At 36.6% G+C, this 17,532-nt stretch overlaps 2 protein-coding genes across 2 annotated transcripts in view; both read left to right on the top strand.

The window, feature by feature from the left end:
* The window catches only part of LOC140949218 (uncharacterized), a 26,473-nt gene extending 20,654 nt beyond the window's left edge, over positions 1–5,819 (top strand). The window contains exons 14-16 of the mRNA XM_073398445.1: positions 802–936; positions 3,735–4,088; positions 5,612–5,819. Coding sequence (XP_073254546.1) covers positions 802–936; positions 3,735–4,088; positions 5,612–5,739 — 617 coding nt within the window. The 3' untranslated portion in view covers positions 5,740–5,819. The remainder of the gene's footprint in view (positions 1–801; positions 937–3,734; positions 4,089–5,611) is intronic.
* Positions 5,820–9,102: 3,283 nt separating this feature from the next.
* On the top strand, positions 9,103–15,579 carry LOC140947338 (carbonic anhydrase 1-like). The gene is made up of 8 exons (XM_073396407.1): positions 9,103–9,349; positions 10,278–10,469; positions 12,312–12,430; positions 12,834–12,929; positions 13,412–13,477; positions 13,866–13,920; positions 14,344–14,450; positions 14,664–15,579. The coding sequence occupies exons 1-8, from the start codon at positions 9,307–9,309 to the stop codon at positions 15,174–15,176; spliced, it is 1,191 nt and encodes a 396-aa protein (XP_073252508.1). The 5' UTR covers positions 9,103–9,306; the 3' UTR covers positions 15,177–15,579.
* The last annotated feature ends 1,953 nt before the right edge of the window (positions 15,580–17,532 follow it).

The following is a 17,532-nucleotide window of genomic DNA, read 5'->3' as shown; positions in this document are numbered from 1 at the left end:
ACTCAAATATTTCTTGCACGTTTTGAAGAAAAAAAGGAAACAGACATTTTTGATATTTTTGACAATCAATAAATTTCAGATAATCCAGTATGCTCATGCAGGTTCATAATCTGGTGTACATGTGACGCTGTCTTCACTTTCCTTCCTTTCATTTTTTTTTTGCCGATCGAATAGAATCTGTACAGTAGCTACTTACTAAGGAGTGTAAGAGACCACTACGGCAACAGCAACGAAAATGTAAAAAAAGCAATAGGTTTAGATTAGCAAAACAACAACTCAGCACGTGCACCACGCTTTTTTGTACATTTCTTTGCCGTCAATGCACGACTACTACGTGAATTGCCAAATTTCAGGTTTCATGGACAACGTGAACATACCACGACAAATTTGTTTTTTCTCTCCCTAAACTTGAATTTCTTTCTTAAGAATCAAACTCCAGGAAAAATTGCTTACATTGGACAAAGTGAGCGAGTTGGGATAATCGCACTGAAGTTCCACTTTTTAGGTAACGTTTTCGCCGCCGTCGCCGCCGTCGCGATCGTGGTATCTTTATCTCTCTGCGCGCTTCTCTACATAACACCGGGATTTTCCATATTTCATCATGCTCTTGGGTCTCAGCCCCAGACTTCTACGTCCTACATACACGCAAGTTGACATATAGCAGTTAACCACTTTCCAACATTCTGTGGAGGGTTATATATTTTCCTGTAAAAATCAATTAACGGTAACAATTTTAGCTTTGAAACTCTTAGCGATTAAATACGTTTTAATAAAATATCTGAACACGCGTTTAATCTGCAGGGATGACTCCATTTGAACAGAATTGCTTAAAAGCTCATAATGATTATCGCGCTAAACATGGGGTTCCTCCTCTGAAATGGAGCAAACCGCTGACACAAGCTGCGCAGAAATATGCTAATCACCTGAAACAGACAGGTGAGTGACTGATTTCGTTACAGGACGAAGACTAACGTAAATACTTTATTTATTTATAAACGGTAAAATCTTCAGTATTACATTAACAACAAAAGATAAAGTAATAACTGTTATATAGATTATACGGAGTCCTGTCGATGCTAAATAAATCTTGCAAGTACAAGGGGAAAAGCCCTTTAAGTGTGTATGTTTTAACCATTAACATGGCCTTTAGTTTCTTTCAACGTGTCAAAAGATCGTCCCAGTGGAGCCTATTTAGGAGGATGCTTGCACTCGTAACGAATGACTCGAACAACCCTATTTTGGAGTTTTTGCAGCTTATTACTCAGGGTAACGCTGAGTCCATCCCAGACGGAGCTACAGTAGTTAAATGGCGCCTGAGGCTAAAACTAAATTCTACTTCTAAAATATAAGTAACATGTCATGTAATCTCATAAGGAAATGATTTACTCCAACAATTCTTTACAAAATTAATAATAGAATGAGAATGTTTGATGGAAACGTCGAGATTATTATACAATTTTTGGCAACTGAACAAGAAATTGATCTCAAACCAGATCGAGATGAAATGCTTGGCCTGATATGAATGTCGTTAATGGGTCTTGGAGTATTAGGGTTATGAATTTGTTAAATAGATAAAAATAGGATCATTGAGATAAGAAGGGCAATAGCCATTTGGACACTTAAAAACAGTCAAACATTTATGAAAAAGCCAAGAAACGGTCAAAGGAAGCCATCCGAGATCCTGAAATAAATTCACTGTGTGTTCTTACCTAATCTTCTTCAAACGTATAAGGCGGACACCGCGCTTTTGCAATCAGACTTGATTTGTCAGCGTTTGACCAGATAATGTCACAATCACACAGAGGCTGAATAAGCGCATTATGCAAGGTTTTACAGGTTTCTCTAAAAAGTTCAGTTTAATTTTTTCTGTCAGCAAGTTGATGATTGGATGATCTTAAAAATACAGCGAAAATTCTCCTGGAAAATGCTTTTGAACAAAAGAAAAAGAAACCCGGGCTAGATTTAACTCTAGGTTAAGCGCTAATCAGCCTTCGAACAACTGGGCCCTGATCTTTCCAAGAAGACCAAGTCCCTTTTGAAGTAAGACAGTCTATGTGGCTGCGCGGCCAATCCATTAATAAGGGATCAAAAGTTAATCCAAGATACTTCACAGTATCTGTGACTTCAAGCGATTGACCAGACAGCAATAACTAATACTTATGTAGGGTAACCAGCTTCTGCCTCGAACCGAAAAAATATAACTTTAGACGTAATACAGTTTATAATTAATTCATGATTAGCAGAGAACCAATTATCGAACTTACAAAGATCTTCTTGAAGAGCAGAATGAACAGAATGACTATCCTTACCAGCATAAAAAGGAGCAGTATCATCAGCGTAAAGAACCAATTTACATCGATGGACACTAAGGGAAAGATCATTAACAAATAAAATAAATAGAGGCAGTCCTAGAACAAAACCCTCGGGGAACGCCCAGAGAAAGATCTAAACGGTCAGATAAAGTACTATTAACCAAACAACCTGTGATCTGTTCTGTAAATAGTTAGCAATGCAGTCCAAAGCGGGCCATCTGATACCAACCTTTGCAAGCTTTGTTTTAAGTTTAGGGTGGTTAATCAAATCGAAAGCTTTGCTGAGGTCTAAAACTACAGCACCAGCTACGTTGCCTTTGTTAATATTCCTCAATATATGGTCACTGACATCCTTAAGAGCAGTGGAATGACCTGGTCTGAATCCAGATTGTTATGGCGAGAGTAAGTTGTTAATAGTAAGATGACTATAAACTTTATGCCGGCTTCCCTTTCAAAAATCTTCATTACCACAGGAAGCACAGAAATGTGTCTAAAATTATTAGGATCAGACAGGAATCCCGATTTATGTAGAGGAGTCGTTGTAGCACATTTCCAGGAATTAAGAATTTCACAAGACTGAAAAGAGCGTTGTTGAAGACATAACTCAACGAGGATTCAAGAACATCTGCATCAACTCTAAGGAAACGAGTGTGGATATCTTCAAGTCCAGAGGATTTACTTAAACGCAGTGAAGACAACTCTTACGTACAAATTTAGTAGATATATCGTTAAAAATAAAATTAGTAGCGTCCGAGACATCATCTGGTATATCAGAAACGTCCACCCGCAGAAACGTCGTAACTTGTCTCAAACGTGTACCAACATTAGATATTCCAAGGTTGTCAGTTATGTGGGAGCCATCAATATCCAAATCATGCAGAGTAACATTCTTCTTATTTGGTAGAAGCCTCCTAAATATAAAACATCATTTTGAAGATTATAATAATCTGATCTTCGCCTATTCAATTAAGCGAGTTATTTTGTTCCTGTGGGTCCTATAACAGTTCCAACTGTCCAGATCTTTAGATTTAACAGCTTTCCGTTTCATCAATTTTTCTCGAATACATTAGCTCTACAGCTACTCTGTAAATTTCGAGCATAGATAAAGTATATGTATGTATGTATGTATGTATGTATGTATGTATGTATGTATGTATGTATGTATGTATGTATGTATGTATGTATGTATGTATGTATGTATGTATGTATGTATGTATGTATGTATCAAAATTCGAGATTTCATTCGTTGTCTGATTTCATCAGACATCCAAGATGGTTGATTTAGAAGCCGAGTATTAGGAAAGCTGAATTAACAAGTACGTATTTGCTTCGACGTTACTTAAATTCGGGTTTAAAAAGACTGAGAAGATTTACAACATTAGTTACGTTGTTTTGAAGGTTCTCTGGTGTTCCTATTTTTAGATGATACGTCCATCCCACATGACAATAACCGCGGTGAAGTTGGCGAAAATCTCGCGTGGTTTTCCATGTCAATACCAACGAAACCTTGCCAAGGTCCAAAGACATCCAGTTGTACGCAGTGCCAAGAAATGGTCAAGGACTGGTATGACGAGATAACCAACTATGATTTCAATACTGGACAAAGTAAAGGAGGGGTGATACTTCATTTTACTCAAGTGGTTTGGAAAGAGAGTACAGAGCTTGGAATGGCAGTTGCCATGAGCGAGAAAAATTTCTTTACGGTTGCGCGTTATAAACCGAGGGGAAATTTCGGATTTCCTAAGGATTTTATAAGGAATGTGCCTCCACTTATAAGTAAGTTTTGTTATCGTATAATAAGTGAATCGTAGTGGACCGTTCGTTTTAGCCGATTTAGGCAGACTTAGAAAGGAACTGCCATTATATACTGATGCTTTTCTTGACACATTTATGTATAAACCTTTACTTACTTATTACACTGTAAGGCCCACTTCAAAGGAACGGCGTCGCATTTCATATGTGCCAAATTGATCTACAATCCTCGCCAACAATCCTTGAAACACCCCTTTCCCCTGTGAAATGTTGAGATGACATTTTACTGTTTCACTGGCTACAAAAACATTGCAAAAGGGAGGGGGGCAGAAGTGGTGCGAGAATGTTCAAAGTGTTTCAAGGTTTTTGTCTAAGATTGTAGATATTGAGGAAAATCTATATTGTTCTCGCATATTTGGATTAGATCCACCCATGTGAAATGCGAAGTTTGCACCAGGCCTAATATTTCCAACGCCTTAAGGTATAATAATCAGTCACTAATAACGTCATTGGTTTTCCGTTCGTTCAATGTAACGAAAGTTTTTAGAATTCACTATCAGTTCAACAGCATGCAAGAAGCTTCAATATCGAGGCCAGCAAACGCCATGTTTTGCCCTCTATTACTTGGCTTCAATTTGCCATTCTTTGTTTTACAAAGCCGTTGAACAATTTTTTTTCGAAGAAAAAAACGACGCTTGGCCAGGCAGACGATTTCCCGCTAAAAAGGCCGTACATACTTGAAAGGATATTCTAGTAAACTGGTTTACATGTAATGGGCGTACGGTTGACAATGTCCACGGCATTTATCACTTTGATCGGTTACCAGATTTTCATACTGAGGAAAACAAAACTCTGGTGATAAATAATGACGCGAGATTTTATATCCTGCTGCTTTTGGGCACTCAATACAAAAAATGTGATGTTCTCCTCTTCTGAAACTTTGTGGTACTTAACTCTCACAGCCTCGTTTGTGATATAAATGGTACTGTTTTAACCGCTTATTAAGCAAGAAAGCTGAAGGATCAACTCAAGTATTAAGTTATGTTTGACGTCAAAATGCAGCGTTCTTGAAACGTTTTTCGTCGCAATTTAACATACAGTTTCAAGAGTAAGAACTAGGCGAAATTATAACTAAAAACATGGCAAGAACGGCAAGAACACAACTCGAAGGGCGACATCTGCTATTTGGAGAATATTTGCAGAGCTGAACAACCCTAAACGTGCACTATCGAAGGTGAATTTAACAGCGATGGAGGTAACCATGTTTTAGCTTTGTTTTTAAACTAGGAATTATTTTGAATGAAAAATAAAACAATTATTGAATTCGGCTTTCTTATCATATGAAGAATTATAGAGATCTCGGAGGGTGTTATCCGCCTCGGCCTACGGCCTCGACGGATAACACCCTCCTCGATCTCCATAATTCTTCATAAGATGCTCAGCCTCATTCACTAATTGTCAAATAATAAGGCACCTTTAGTAAGTACAGTTCCTACGCCTTGTCGTAGTAAGAGATTACTTAATTATTATTGGTGTTGGATACATAGGTGCAAGAAGAAGAAGTCAGGCTTATGGCCAGCAATCGATGTATGCTTCAGAAAAAACAGAGGAGAAAACAGGAAAAGCGGGGCAGCTAGATGATGGACATTTCAACATTTCCATATTTAGCCTTTGAATATTTCAAATCACGTGTATTTCGAAGTCTCGCGAAACCAGGACGTTTCTTCTTAAAGCATCATAAAGTAATTGCAACTAATAAAGACGTCCGTTATTGATAGTGTAATAAAGTAGACATAAGATACGAAACAAATTAACTCATTAAAAATGACCCCTTTTGACAAAAGATAACTCTTAGTAGTATAATGTATTAAGGCTGGGTTTTGGTCCAGATAGCTTGTCTTAAATAATAATAAAAAAAAACCCGTGTTTACAGAAATCCTTTAAAGCCATGTAGACAAAAGTTACAAAACTGGTTTATTGAGACCATGTTACATCGCGCCGATGCCCAGCTGTCATCGACGACAGAAGCCTTTAAAGAAGAATGTACCAAGTTACGCTCTATCCTCTGCCGACTTGATTATCTAATTGCCCTCATAAATTCTACCATTATATCTTATTCAAAATATTACAACTAATAAGCCGGGAATGAAAACCGATGATGGCGACACAATCAGACAGACCTTCCCTTCAAAGATCAGATAGCCACCAGACAATTGCTTGATCTCAGAAGTAAGATTGCTGTCACTTTACAGCCTATTTTGTGAGAAAAAAATTTATAGCAAGACCTTAAGCCGAAAGAAATTAAGCCGAGTATTGTAATTCAGCATTGCGTTGTTTATATCTTCTTAATGAGGGTCAATTAAGGCAAGTTTCGTATTCCCCGCGGCCCTGGCTTGGACGAGCACGATTGCGAGGCTAATTTGGGTCAACTTCTTTGCAAAAACAAAAACAAACATAGGTAATTTCCGCTGAGTCGCTGGAAAATAATAGAAATCTTAAATAAAGTAAGATTTCAAAGCTTAAAATTTACTAGTAAGCCAAAGGGATACCTGTTGCAAAGAACAAAATTGTGGGAAAAGCTGATCGTACTTAAAAGGAGAAAGTTAAAAAGCGACGAAGCCAGAAGAAGCAGTAAACTTTTTGAGCTTGAAAAGGGTAAAGTTTGTTAAAATTAAACTATTTTATTCTCTTTAATTATCTTACTTCATAGCATTCTATTTTAATCTTGTGTATACCTATAAAACGGAATTTAAACTGCGCAGTATATCGTCTGTATAAAATTCTGTGTTCGAGTTCTCGTCGAGTTCTTGTGCGTACGTTTTCTCTGTGACTGAATATTTTGATAAATAATATAAGCTAAGTGTAAGCTTAATGTATAAATAAACGTGTAGTATTTTAGTAATCTTCTTTCAAACCGATTTAATTTTCTTACAGTACAAGGTATTTATGCAGAACGCCTGCCCCGAGTATATATTTTTTTTCAAATACAGAAGATTTTGCATTTTCTCCGTTAGAAAAAATGTCAAGTAAAATGAAGGTTTCAGTTTAACTTGCAGGCTTTCGACAAGTACGTACACTCCAATGGAAGGTATGGCTTAAAGAAGTTTTATCAATCACTGAAAATAACATTAAAATGACTTCAGGGTATTACCTTGTGTAAGGATTTTGAAACCATCTTCGCATTTTTATTTAACTCACTCACTGACCACTATTCCGGTCAAATTCTGGTTAGGCTCGTTTTTCTTCGTGATGACGAGCTGATTTTCCTTTTGCTGTTTAAAACAATGATTTCTCAAGCCTGTATATAAATTTTGAGACCTCCAAAACCTTTCAACGTTTCAAATTGTCCTTTTTTTCGGCATCTCAGCCTCAGTTTTTTCATATTTGTTTGTCTTCTTGGTAAGAATTGACCCGCATTAGCATCACTTTCGCGCAAAAACAAGCACTCGTCCTAGGCCGCCCGGGAATAAGAAAACAAAAAAAAAACAAATAAAACTACAGCATTTTCCTAATTTTCATACTTGATTATTAGATATTAATAGCAATGTTGTAGTGCTTTCAAGACAAAGATCCATTTACAGAAGAGGGGTTTAAACTTTACAATTTTTTATAAAACGTCTTCCATGGTGATGACAAAAATGCTTACAAAGAATCATAATTCCTTAACATGGGTAGGCTATTTCAGTCGGACAAGCGAATATTTCGCTCTTGGGAAATTTTGGTGTATTTCCTTTTTTGCGATTGCAAACCAAGTTTTTTTCTGAACGTCATTCAAGTCACAAGTCCAAGTCCAAGCCCAAGTCACAAGTCCCCGACAGAGGCGTCCCAATGCCCCCATCCCAGTTTTATACACAGCGCTTAGAATTCCCCTTATTCCAAAATGTATTTACAAAACGTTTTGGAGATCGGAGTGTTAATTTTGTCGTAATCAATCAAGAAGAAAGTTGGAGTATCCAGTTTTTGATGATCTCCAAACTCTAGGCATGCCGAGGAGGGACCGAAAGTCCTCGTGGATTATCGACTGTTATAACCTCCACCACTACTCGGGCGGATTTTAAAATCAAACGTGAACCAATCATTTCTCTCATTTGTGTGAATTTGACAGGTATTTTGGTTTTGTGTTACGAGCCGGAACGATCTTTCTTTTTCTTTTCTTTGTTGTTGGTCTTTATTGGTCCCCAAGGATGGTGAATTAACGAATTGCAACAGCATTGATACTCAAACTGCTGTACTTTCAACAGCTTATCTTGCACCTTAGCACCACTAGATATATGACTGAATATATTATACATTAGTGCGTTCTTAAAAAAATATATAGATGGCAGGTGTTGCAAACAAAACATCTTATTTGACCATTTCCTAAATCTCGCAATAAATTTCCCCGCGAAATCTGAATTTTCTATCTCACTTCCTCACCCTCCCACGCGCTATAGAAATAGAAATCATTAATTGCTATTAAAATCAACATCAATTCCTACACTAAAAAAAGGAGTAAACATTCCTGACAATGATAAGCTCGAGGCTTACGATACTACAAATACATATTAAAATTTATTCTTTTGCTTTCTGCTGTAAAATTCGTATAAGGTTGCTTACCTTCAGTCTTCAGACATGGGTGATTTATCAGTTTTACACTTTGGGCTTTGCGGTTAAGGATGACCGGCACACTGGATTCATTTACTTATTCCAGAACTCGTTACATTTTATTTAGTGCTGAAAAGTGGAATTTGAAAGTTTCCTCATCTAAACGTATTCAAATTTCTTGCGCTAGACAGTTCTCATGAATATCTCACTGAATATCTCTTATTGCGTCTACGAAACAACAACACTTAGTAATAGCTGAGTGAAGTTGACACATGTGGTCTCAAAACCTCCCAACCGCGCATCTGATTTGCATTTGCAAGGATAATGTTTGTGAACGCATCTGACCACTGAGATAGAAGAAGCCAAAAATAATAATAGATCATAATGCACCATCCAGTATAGTATTGTTTGTATGATTTCCTACAAGGCATGCTACCGCAGTGATTGGCCAAATTTGCCATGTCGTGGTCCGACAATATTCTCTATTTTTGCTAAAGACAGAATCTCATTAATTCAAAAGCTGTCAAAATATTGTTTCACTCGGGAAGAGAGAGCGACAGACGGTTTGGAAAACCAACGTAAAAAAATACTGAACAACAACAACAACAAAATCGTAGTCTTCTCTACGCTGCCCTATAAAAATTGATTGTGAGAAGCAATGACAAATACCTCTTCTTGGAGCTATGCTGAGAACGGATTCGGTAAGTTGGCCGCAAAGGTTGGTATTTCATGGATTCGGTTTACTCTTCATTCAAACAATAAAATAGATTTGTAAGGTAGGTACTCTACAAAATATTAAACATGGATTTCATTTTTCATCGAAGTAGCGCGTTTTGTCGTGTTGAAAATTTTTCTGTCATAACAGACTACGCAATATGTCAAAAACAAATTTTTCCCCTGATTTCGCGGCCGTCATTCAGATAAAATTCCGAGAGTTGAAGTTTATAATAGACGACACAATTGCAAAAGGTTTTTCGAGCATTCCGTTTATTTTTCTAATTATTGAGAAACAACAGTTCAAACAACAAATGTCTTGTTTTTAAAGTATGTTCCGGTTTAATTCTCTTCCGTTGACTTAATATGTGGTTGAAACTCCAATATAATTCACAGCAAGAAATGGTTTTTGGCTTTTCACGCTGAATACGTGCTCCGTTATTTAAATCCGAAGTAACTGGATTTTTGGCAAAGCCCACTGAAACAACACTTTAATTTTCAAAGTTTCTCAATAAATTTTATTTCGTTTCACAGCACTAATTTATGAGATGCTGAACCGAAGAAAGTTTATCTATCTGTTAAAAATTTAGCTAAAATTTATTTCAAAATATTGAAGTAATAGAGGTGCTAATGGGGGAGACTTTTCACTTTGCCGTCTAAATGTGAACGAATTTCACATCTTCATTTTTAATTCGCAATACTGCAGCATATATGTATTTAAAACTACAAGAATACTGAATCAAAAATCCCAGTGTGGTTTTATTTCGATTTGTACCAGAAAAAATGTAATGACTTTGGATGATTTGCTATACCAGTCCACAGGTAGAATACTTTAATGGGTAGTTCAATAGCAAGCTCATAAAATCATCAAATATTAATTCAGTCAGACTCAGGAAATTATGTGCATTGTTTAAGGCCCTCGTTGCTGGCACGAGCGCTTCAAGATCGCCAACGGAAATTTGCAGTCGCCGATTAATATCGAAACAGCACAGGCAAAGGAAGGAAACAGTGTTGGGCCAGTACAGTTCAAGTATATAAGCATCCGCGATAGTACAATTACAAACGATGGAAGACAACTGCGAATCACTTTAACGAGAAATGAATCAGGTATGAAAAAAGCATATTATATCTTTGATTAACCAACAAAAACACTGATCAACCCTTGATTTGCTTGTTCGTGACTAAAATGAGCTAGTTTTGAGCTTTTAAGGATCTAGAGATTGATTGAAACAATAACACTCTAGTGTGTCGTGTGTAGTGTGTCTAACACTCAATGTCCTTAGGTACTATAATATTGATTTTCTGTCACAATTACTTATTTTTGAGTCCCCATAATACGCTCTGTTTAATTTACCCTCCTAAATTTTGTAAAACCTTTATTTAATGCCCCTGGAAGAACACCGTTTGAAAACAACAACTTATACAAAACTTGGGCGACAAATGGAGTGTATTAATAATATGCGGGGAGATTGGAAAATAATCAATTATGTGAGTTTGAATGCCATACTAAAATGTATCAAAAACTGCCACCAATATAAGCCGGAAATGATAATTTGGTTGCCATCCTAGCGGACGTCAAATTCCTGTATTTACATTAAGGCCCTGATATTGGGTTCCCATCCACTCAAGTGCCAAGATTGCGCTGTAAAAGTTTCCGTTTTAACACGAGCATTTGAAAGCAAAACTGCATTTGAAAACAATAACTTAAGCAAAATTTGAGGGAACAGAGTGCACTATGGGGTTAGGATTCGAAAATAGTCAACTATGTGGATTTAGATTCAACACTAAAAATGTATCAAAACCTCTGAACAATATAAGCCGGAAATGATAATTTGTTCGCCAATCTAGCGGACGTCAGATTCTCGTATTTATATTAGGGCATTAAAGATAGACGGTTCTCTTCCAAGTAAGCACCAAGATTGCTCTGGGAAAGTTTCCGTTTCGACACGGTCAGTTTAAATAATAAATAGTACTAAACATTCCGATGTACACCGCACAACGGTTAGATTCGAGAGAGATTGACCCCCGAGTCCCAAAGTAAAATTGAATGAAAGTAAATAAAAAGAATTAAAATGGAGAAAAAACATTTAAATCTTTTTATATTATCATTTGCGCACAGAATTATATAGACGTCTTTTACATGATCAAGAACATCAATATATATGTATATATATATAGATATTGTGTAATCATTACTATTATCGGCCATTCGTAAGCTGGGTTTTCCGACTCTTTATTTGCGTTAAGGGTTTCGTTGTATTAAAACCTTGGTATTAGATCAGTTATACTACTACGTGAGAAAATTCTGCAATTTGATTGGCTTAGAGCAGTGGTATTTCAGCTTAATTTGAAACACCTACATGTGAAAACCTTTGCGGGTAGTAGTATAAACAAATAAAAGCATGATTTGTACGTGATTTTTGGCATAAATACCACTCGTGACATTTCAAAAACTGTCTAAAATTTCACTCGCATAGCGGCTCGTGAAATTACGTATAACAATTTTGAAATATCACTCGCGGTATTTATGCCCAATATCACTACAAATCATGCTATTTCCTATACTAATATTGCATAATCTGATCACTGAAGCAAAATCTCTTCGAAGAGATTAGGTTTGCCGTATGCCTTACTTGGCGTCGAGTGGGGGCTCCAGCGCGAAGTGCGAAACACTCGCGAGAGGCGGGAAAAGGGACAACAAAAGAAAACAAAAAATCAAAAAGAGGGAGAGATACAGTGTGTTGTGCTCGCCGCCCCGAATACCCGCATGATGTCTTTGTACAATAACCTTCAGTTTGCAATTTTTATTACAGCCCCGGAAATCTACATTTTTAAGGGTATCGCCTTCAAATGAACACAGCTTGAAACATGCAAAGATAGCCATTAAAAGTCTTTGAAATATGCAGAAAAAGAATCAATGTAGAATCGATATTTCTTGTTTCTTGTCAGTTGTAACAGGTGGCCCACTAACCGACCGATACCAGCTTGCAGTAATCCGATTTCACTGGGGAAATGATAACTGTTCAGGCTCTGAACACTCGGTTGATGGCCACAATTATCCATTAGAGGTATAAATCACAATCGTGCATTATGATCAACTAAGGGGAATTTTATATTTTTAAGAAATGAAAGCGACTAACAAGATCATGATCATGTTACTAAAAAGAATGAAATAAAAAGGGTGGAGAAAATTTCAATTAAGAGACATCTATTATAGATTCTTATGACTGGACGATTTCAAAATGGTGGCATAGTGGAAATTTTACTCGGGCCCGAAAAAAATTCACATCTTTTTTTTCTTTACACTTCGTAGAAGAAGGATATTTATTGCAAGTTAGACATTCTCCGAAAGACGAAAACACACAAAAAAACTAAACTCAACATTACGCATTGCGCGCACGTAAGTAATGAGAAACATAAAGTCCATGTAGCAATCCGAAAGTAAAATCGTATGCCGCTAACCACAAACAGGTTCAGCTTATTCATTGGAATGCAGATGTGTATAAGAACATTGGAGAAGCAATCACAGGAGAAAATGGGATATGCATAATCGGACTCTTATATCAGGTAAGCCATGGCAAGTATAACTAAATGGTCTATTGTTACTGTAAGACCAACACAAGGGCAACACAAACAACTGAGTTGTGCTTCATTTAGGGTTCAGGGGTTACCTGGAGAAAAAGGTTTGGATGCCCTTTCAATTTCTTTTACGTTCCCTTGGAAGTGATACTACGGGAGGATTAAGAAGACACGATCAATAGCTTTTTAAATGTCATTGCCCAAATATGTGATCAGTTGAACTGAGAAGAGGCCTTAAAACACAACCAGACCTCTTACTAGTGTTTCAAAGACCTTTAACTTCACCAGTGCTCATGCAACTGAACTAACCTGGCGGCAGGGTTTATTAGAACCATTGCTCCATATATTTTTTAATTTTTTTTTTCTATGACTAACAGACTGAGATCGAAAAGTTTCAAAAGGGTTGCAGATTGTATCCAACAAATAGCCATCATAAACCGTCATTGAACTAATGATTCACGTGTCGTTAGGTAACAGATGAGGACAATGAAGGCTTAGCACCAGTTATTAAATTACTTTCTAGGGATGAGAACAAGGTAAGGCCTAATCCACGAAAGACGTTGTTAAGCCAGATTGATTGTTTGATAAATATATCGCGATTTGTTTAATCGAATGAGCAAATAAATAAATAAACAAATAAATGAACAAATAAATAGCCGAAAAAAAAAAAGATTTAGTGACAGCGCGGGTGGGCGGCACAGTGGTTTTTCGTCTGCCATTGTTCTTGATCGAACAGAAAATGATAATTTTTGAGGCGAGGGCAAAACCGAAGAACGCTGAGAACAACTACGGTGCTCTTACTTACTGCGAGTATTTGGAATGTTTTATCGTTGTTTGGACTGGCAATGACTTAGCGAGTGATCGGAGACAGTTATTACAATATTATGTCATTAGAACAACAGCTTAAGTGATCTTTACTTTTAGGGGTGCTTTTCCTTGGAGGTAAAATCTGCCATAGACCCAAATAAAATCATTGCAGGTTAGTTAATGTTATTATTTGTTCTGGTTATTTTACCACTTTGTAAAATAACATTTGTACAGTGGTGCTCAATACTGCTAAAATGTTTCAACTGAGCTGAGAGGCATTCAGTAGTTTTTCAGGTGTTAAGTGGATGCCTCGATGACTTAAGGAAAACTGAGCAACAGCATTTTTGTTTTTGTTTCTTTGACTTTACTGGGTATTACAATCATTATTTTTGATGGAATGCTCGTACCATGCCCCATTGAAAGAGTTATTTTGACAACGTCTCTGTCTGCCAGTCTATTTGGGTTTTTCACATATGGATGGCTAATGGGATCTCTTACTATAAGAAGACTCGTATCGCTGAAGTACAAACAAAGAGAGCTTATGTTAAGTGTTTATATGGTTCAATGCATCCATACCCTGATATTTATTTTCCAGATATGAACTCTTACTGGACATACCAGGGCTCTCTTACTACACCTCCGCTAAGTGAAAATGTCACGTGGTTAATATCGCAAAATATCATGGGCCTTTCTGAGAAACAGGTTAGTATGGTGAGGTTGCGAAAACATGCCATACAGGGAAACCAAGGCAGTTTGCTGATTTTACAGTTCATATTGACAGTTAGTTACACGCTCAGCTTGTTCTACGATGGACAAAGTATTAACAAGGTGTCCTTTCTTGAAGGTGAAAATATCTATTTAAGAACGGCAGACATCAAATTCTCTTTAAAAATCTTCAATTTGTGCTATTTACAGATGAATGCGTTCCGCAGTATTCGAAACAGCATTGGAGAATCTATGGCAGACCACTGTAGACCAGCTTGCCCGCTCAACGATCGACCGGTGTTATCCTGTGCGTGTGTTGTAAAGAGCACCAGTATGGACAATAATAATGAAGTTGATAGCGGTGTGGAAGATAAAGAGGATCTTTCCGAAGAGATTGGTGCAAGCGAAGAAAATGAAAACCTTGAAGAGATCAATGGTTACAACGATGGTGCTGTTGATAACGTTGATGCCGATGAAGGTGCAGAGAAAGGCGGAAAAGATGAAAATACAAATCAACAAATAAATATTGACGACAATGCAGACACGGCCATGAATGATCAAGATGCAAATTTCCATGGCAACCAGGTGATAAGTGATGTTGAGGATGACACCGAAAGCGTTTTGTATGATGAAAATGCTAACCGCCATGCGAGCGATGAAAAGTGTGGTACAGTCATCTTAGATGATGGACTTTTGGAATTGATGAACAAACTTGCTGAATGATTAGTCCGCGCCAACGACAGAAAATTGTAGTTAAGAGAAAGATTGGTTAAGATTAGTACAAGTAAATGCATTATAATATTGGACAAATACCCATGAAACAATGACAATAAGTCTCTAATGTTGACAATCCTTTGTGTTATGATCTCCTTTGGTAAGAGTCAGATACTCTCAACATTTCTAGTGCGATGTGTATGATCAGACAAAATGATTATTGATAGAATTAAAAAATAAAAATAAAAAAAATACGGTACTTAAACTTCGAGAGAGCTTTCTCTTGACGTTTGCCTGCAGGCAAAATAGAACTGAGAAAGGGAAAAAGGTTAGAGATAACACTTAAGTAAGAACGAGGCTTGAACAATTATTGTAAGAAATCAACTCCTCCCGCTGTTCTACTTTATAGCAACAATTATTGTAAGTTAAAAAAATAGGACCAGCATAATAAACGTTTCAAATTTGTCAAGGATAAGGTTCTTCTAAGCTGACGTTAGAGCGAACCAACCAGCGTCACCAGCATAGCTTCCGGTTTTCGTTCGTTCTTTGCTTCAAAGTAAATTAAGAAAAACTTAAGTACGACAATTTTTTTTCTTTAGAAAGGTAAGACAACCAGAAGTCTGAGCACTCTTTTTTTCTCCACAGTTCAACTGCAATTTTCTTATCGAAACACGCAACATCATCTCCCGGCAGGTCTACCATTGAGGTCTGACAGACAAGCGAAAATAAAAGTTCCCCATTTGTTTTGGGAAAACAGTGAAATACTTTAAAACATGGTTCGTACAACTTCAGACAAACAAATTTCAAGGACTTTTCAAGAATTTTCAAGGATAAATTATTTTTTTAAAGGACTAAGGTTTATTTAATGAATCGGCATTTTTAAACTCCCTTTGATCACCCTATTGTCTAAAACACGTCACGGAGTCATTTACGATTTTTACTTCTTCGACCTTCGTTGATAACATTGTTTTATACCACTTTCTGCAACAAGACTTTGCACAATGACTGGGAACGATTTGCAGTTGCATCTGAGGTACAGAAATAGCATTTGAAATAAAGAAACAGAAATAAAATATTGTTCGTACACAAAAATGTTCTTAAGTTACCCATAAGGTTTACAGGTTCCTACACCGAGAGTGAGCCCAACTTTCCTCGGCAAATAAAATAATATAATTTTACAGGAAATGGTGTCTGGCGTAAACAATTTTGTGAATTTCAAGGACTTTTCAAGACCTAATAAAGAAATCAAGTCTTTTTTAAGGACCTAAACGCATTCAAGGACTTTTCAAGTAGACCACTAAATTGAAAACCTTTTGAAGAGTGTACGAGCCATGTTAAAAACAAATTAAGACCATCTTCAGTACGTTAAAATCTATATATACTTAGTTCTGAGAATATGGGAAATAAAACAAAATACATGAATTATTTATCCTTGGGCGTCAATATGTTCACTTTTGGTTTATGGCGTAAGCCTCTCTGCCTTGAGTAAATTCTCATATATTAATGTTATATTGCGTCACTGCTATTATTTAAGCGCTTCGGCATGCAAAAAGTAACTGAGAGATGAGAAACTGCCGAACCCAGTAACATTGAGATCCAAGCATTTATTTGTTTTCAAAGTAGCGTTTCTCAAGTTGAAGGGCTAAGCAAAATACTTTTTCGCCTTTATTTATTTTTACAATTGTAGATGCTGCAGCCCTTGTACAACAAGGATATTTTTTAATTATCCTAATGGTAATAAATAGAAAGTTCAATCAAATAATTAGCTTTAAATATGATTTGATGAAATCACTGATGAAAATGATAAAATTCCATTGCAATAAATAAAAGTCCTCGACCATTACATGTAAATCAATCTGTCGACAAGAAACAGACCGACTACTTGGTTCTAAGAGGGTCTCAATGTGGTGGAGATAAACGGTAAACACACCTCTAAAAAAGGTGTCAAAATTAATGTCCATTGTTACAAAACATACAAGGTCAGACAGTCTCAAAGGACGAATTCCCGGGATGAAAAAAAAAGGGAAGAAAGGAAGGATTGGATACGCTCCATCGGTCCAGAAATCTAGCAAAGTAAATAGGTTCATGCAGAATCAGTCCGACTTTTCCGACATCATCATCCGACATCATCTTAGAGTAAATAATAGCAAAAAATAAAGGGGGATATTCTGTTTCGTACACCAGTCAATCGCATTAATGCGGAGGTTTTCATTAAGTTAATTACAAAATAATCTACATTTTACAAAGGCTTTTTGGACTAAAACAAAAACTAAAAAAGCTTCTACTTAGTATTGATCAACAGCTTTAGTTGTATATGTCAACCACTGAAACAAAAAAAAGAAGCTTCAACCGTTTCAAAGGCCAA

This window comes from Porites lutea, chromosome 9 (assembly GCF_958299795.1).
Source record: "Porites lutea chromosome 9, jaPorLute2.1, whole genome shotgun sequence".
Taxonomy (NCBI): Eukaryota; Metazoa; Cnidaria; class Anthozoa; order Scleractinia; family Poritidae; genus Porites; species Porites lutea.
The sequence above is the reverse complement of the archived record's forward strand: the minus strand, read 5'-3'. Positions and strand labels throughout refer to the sequence as shown.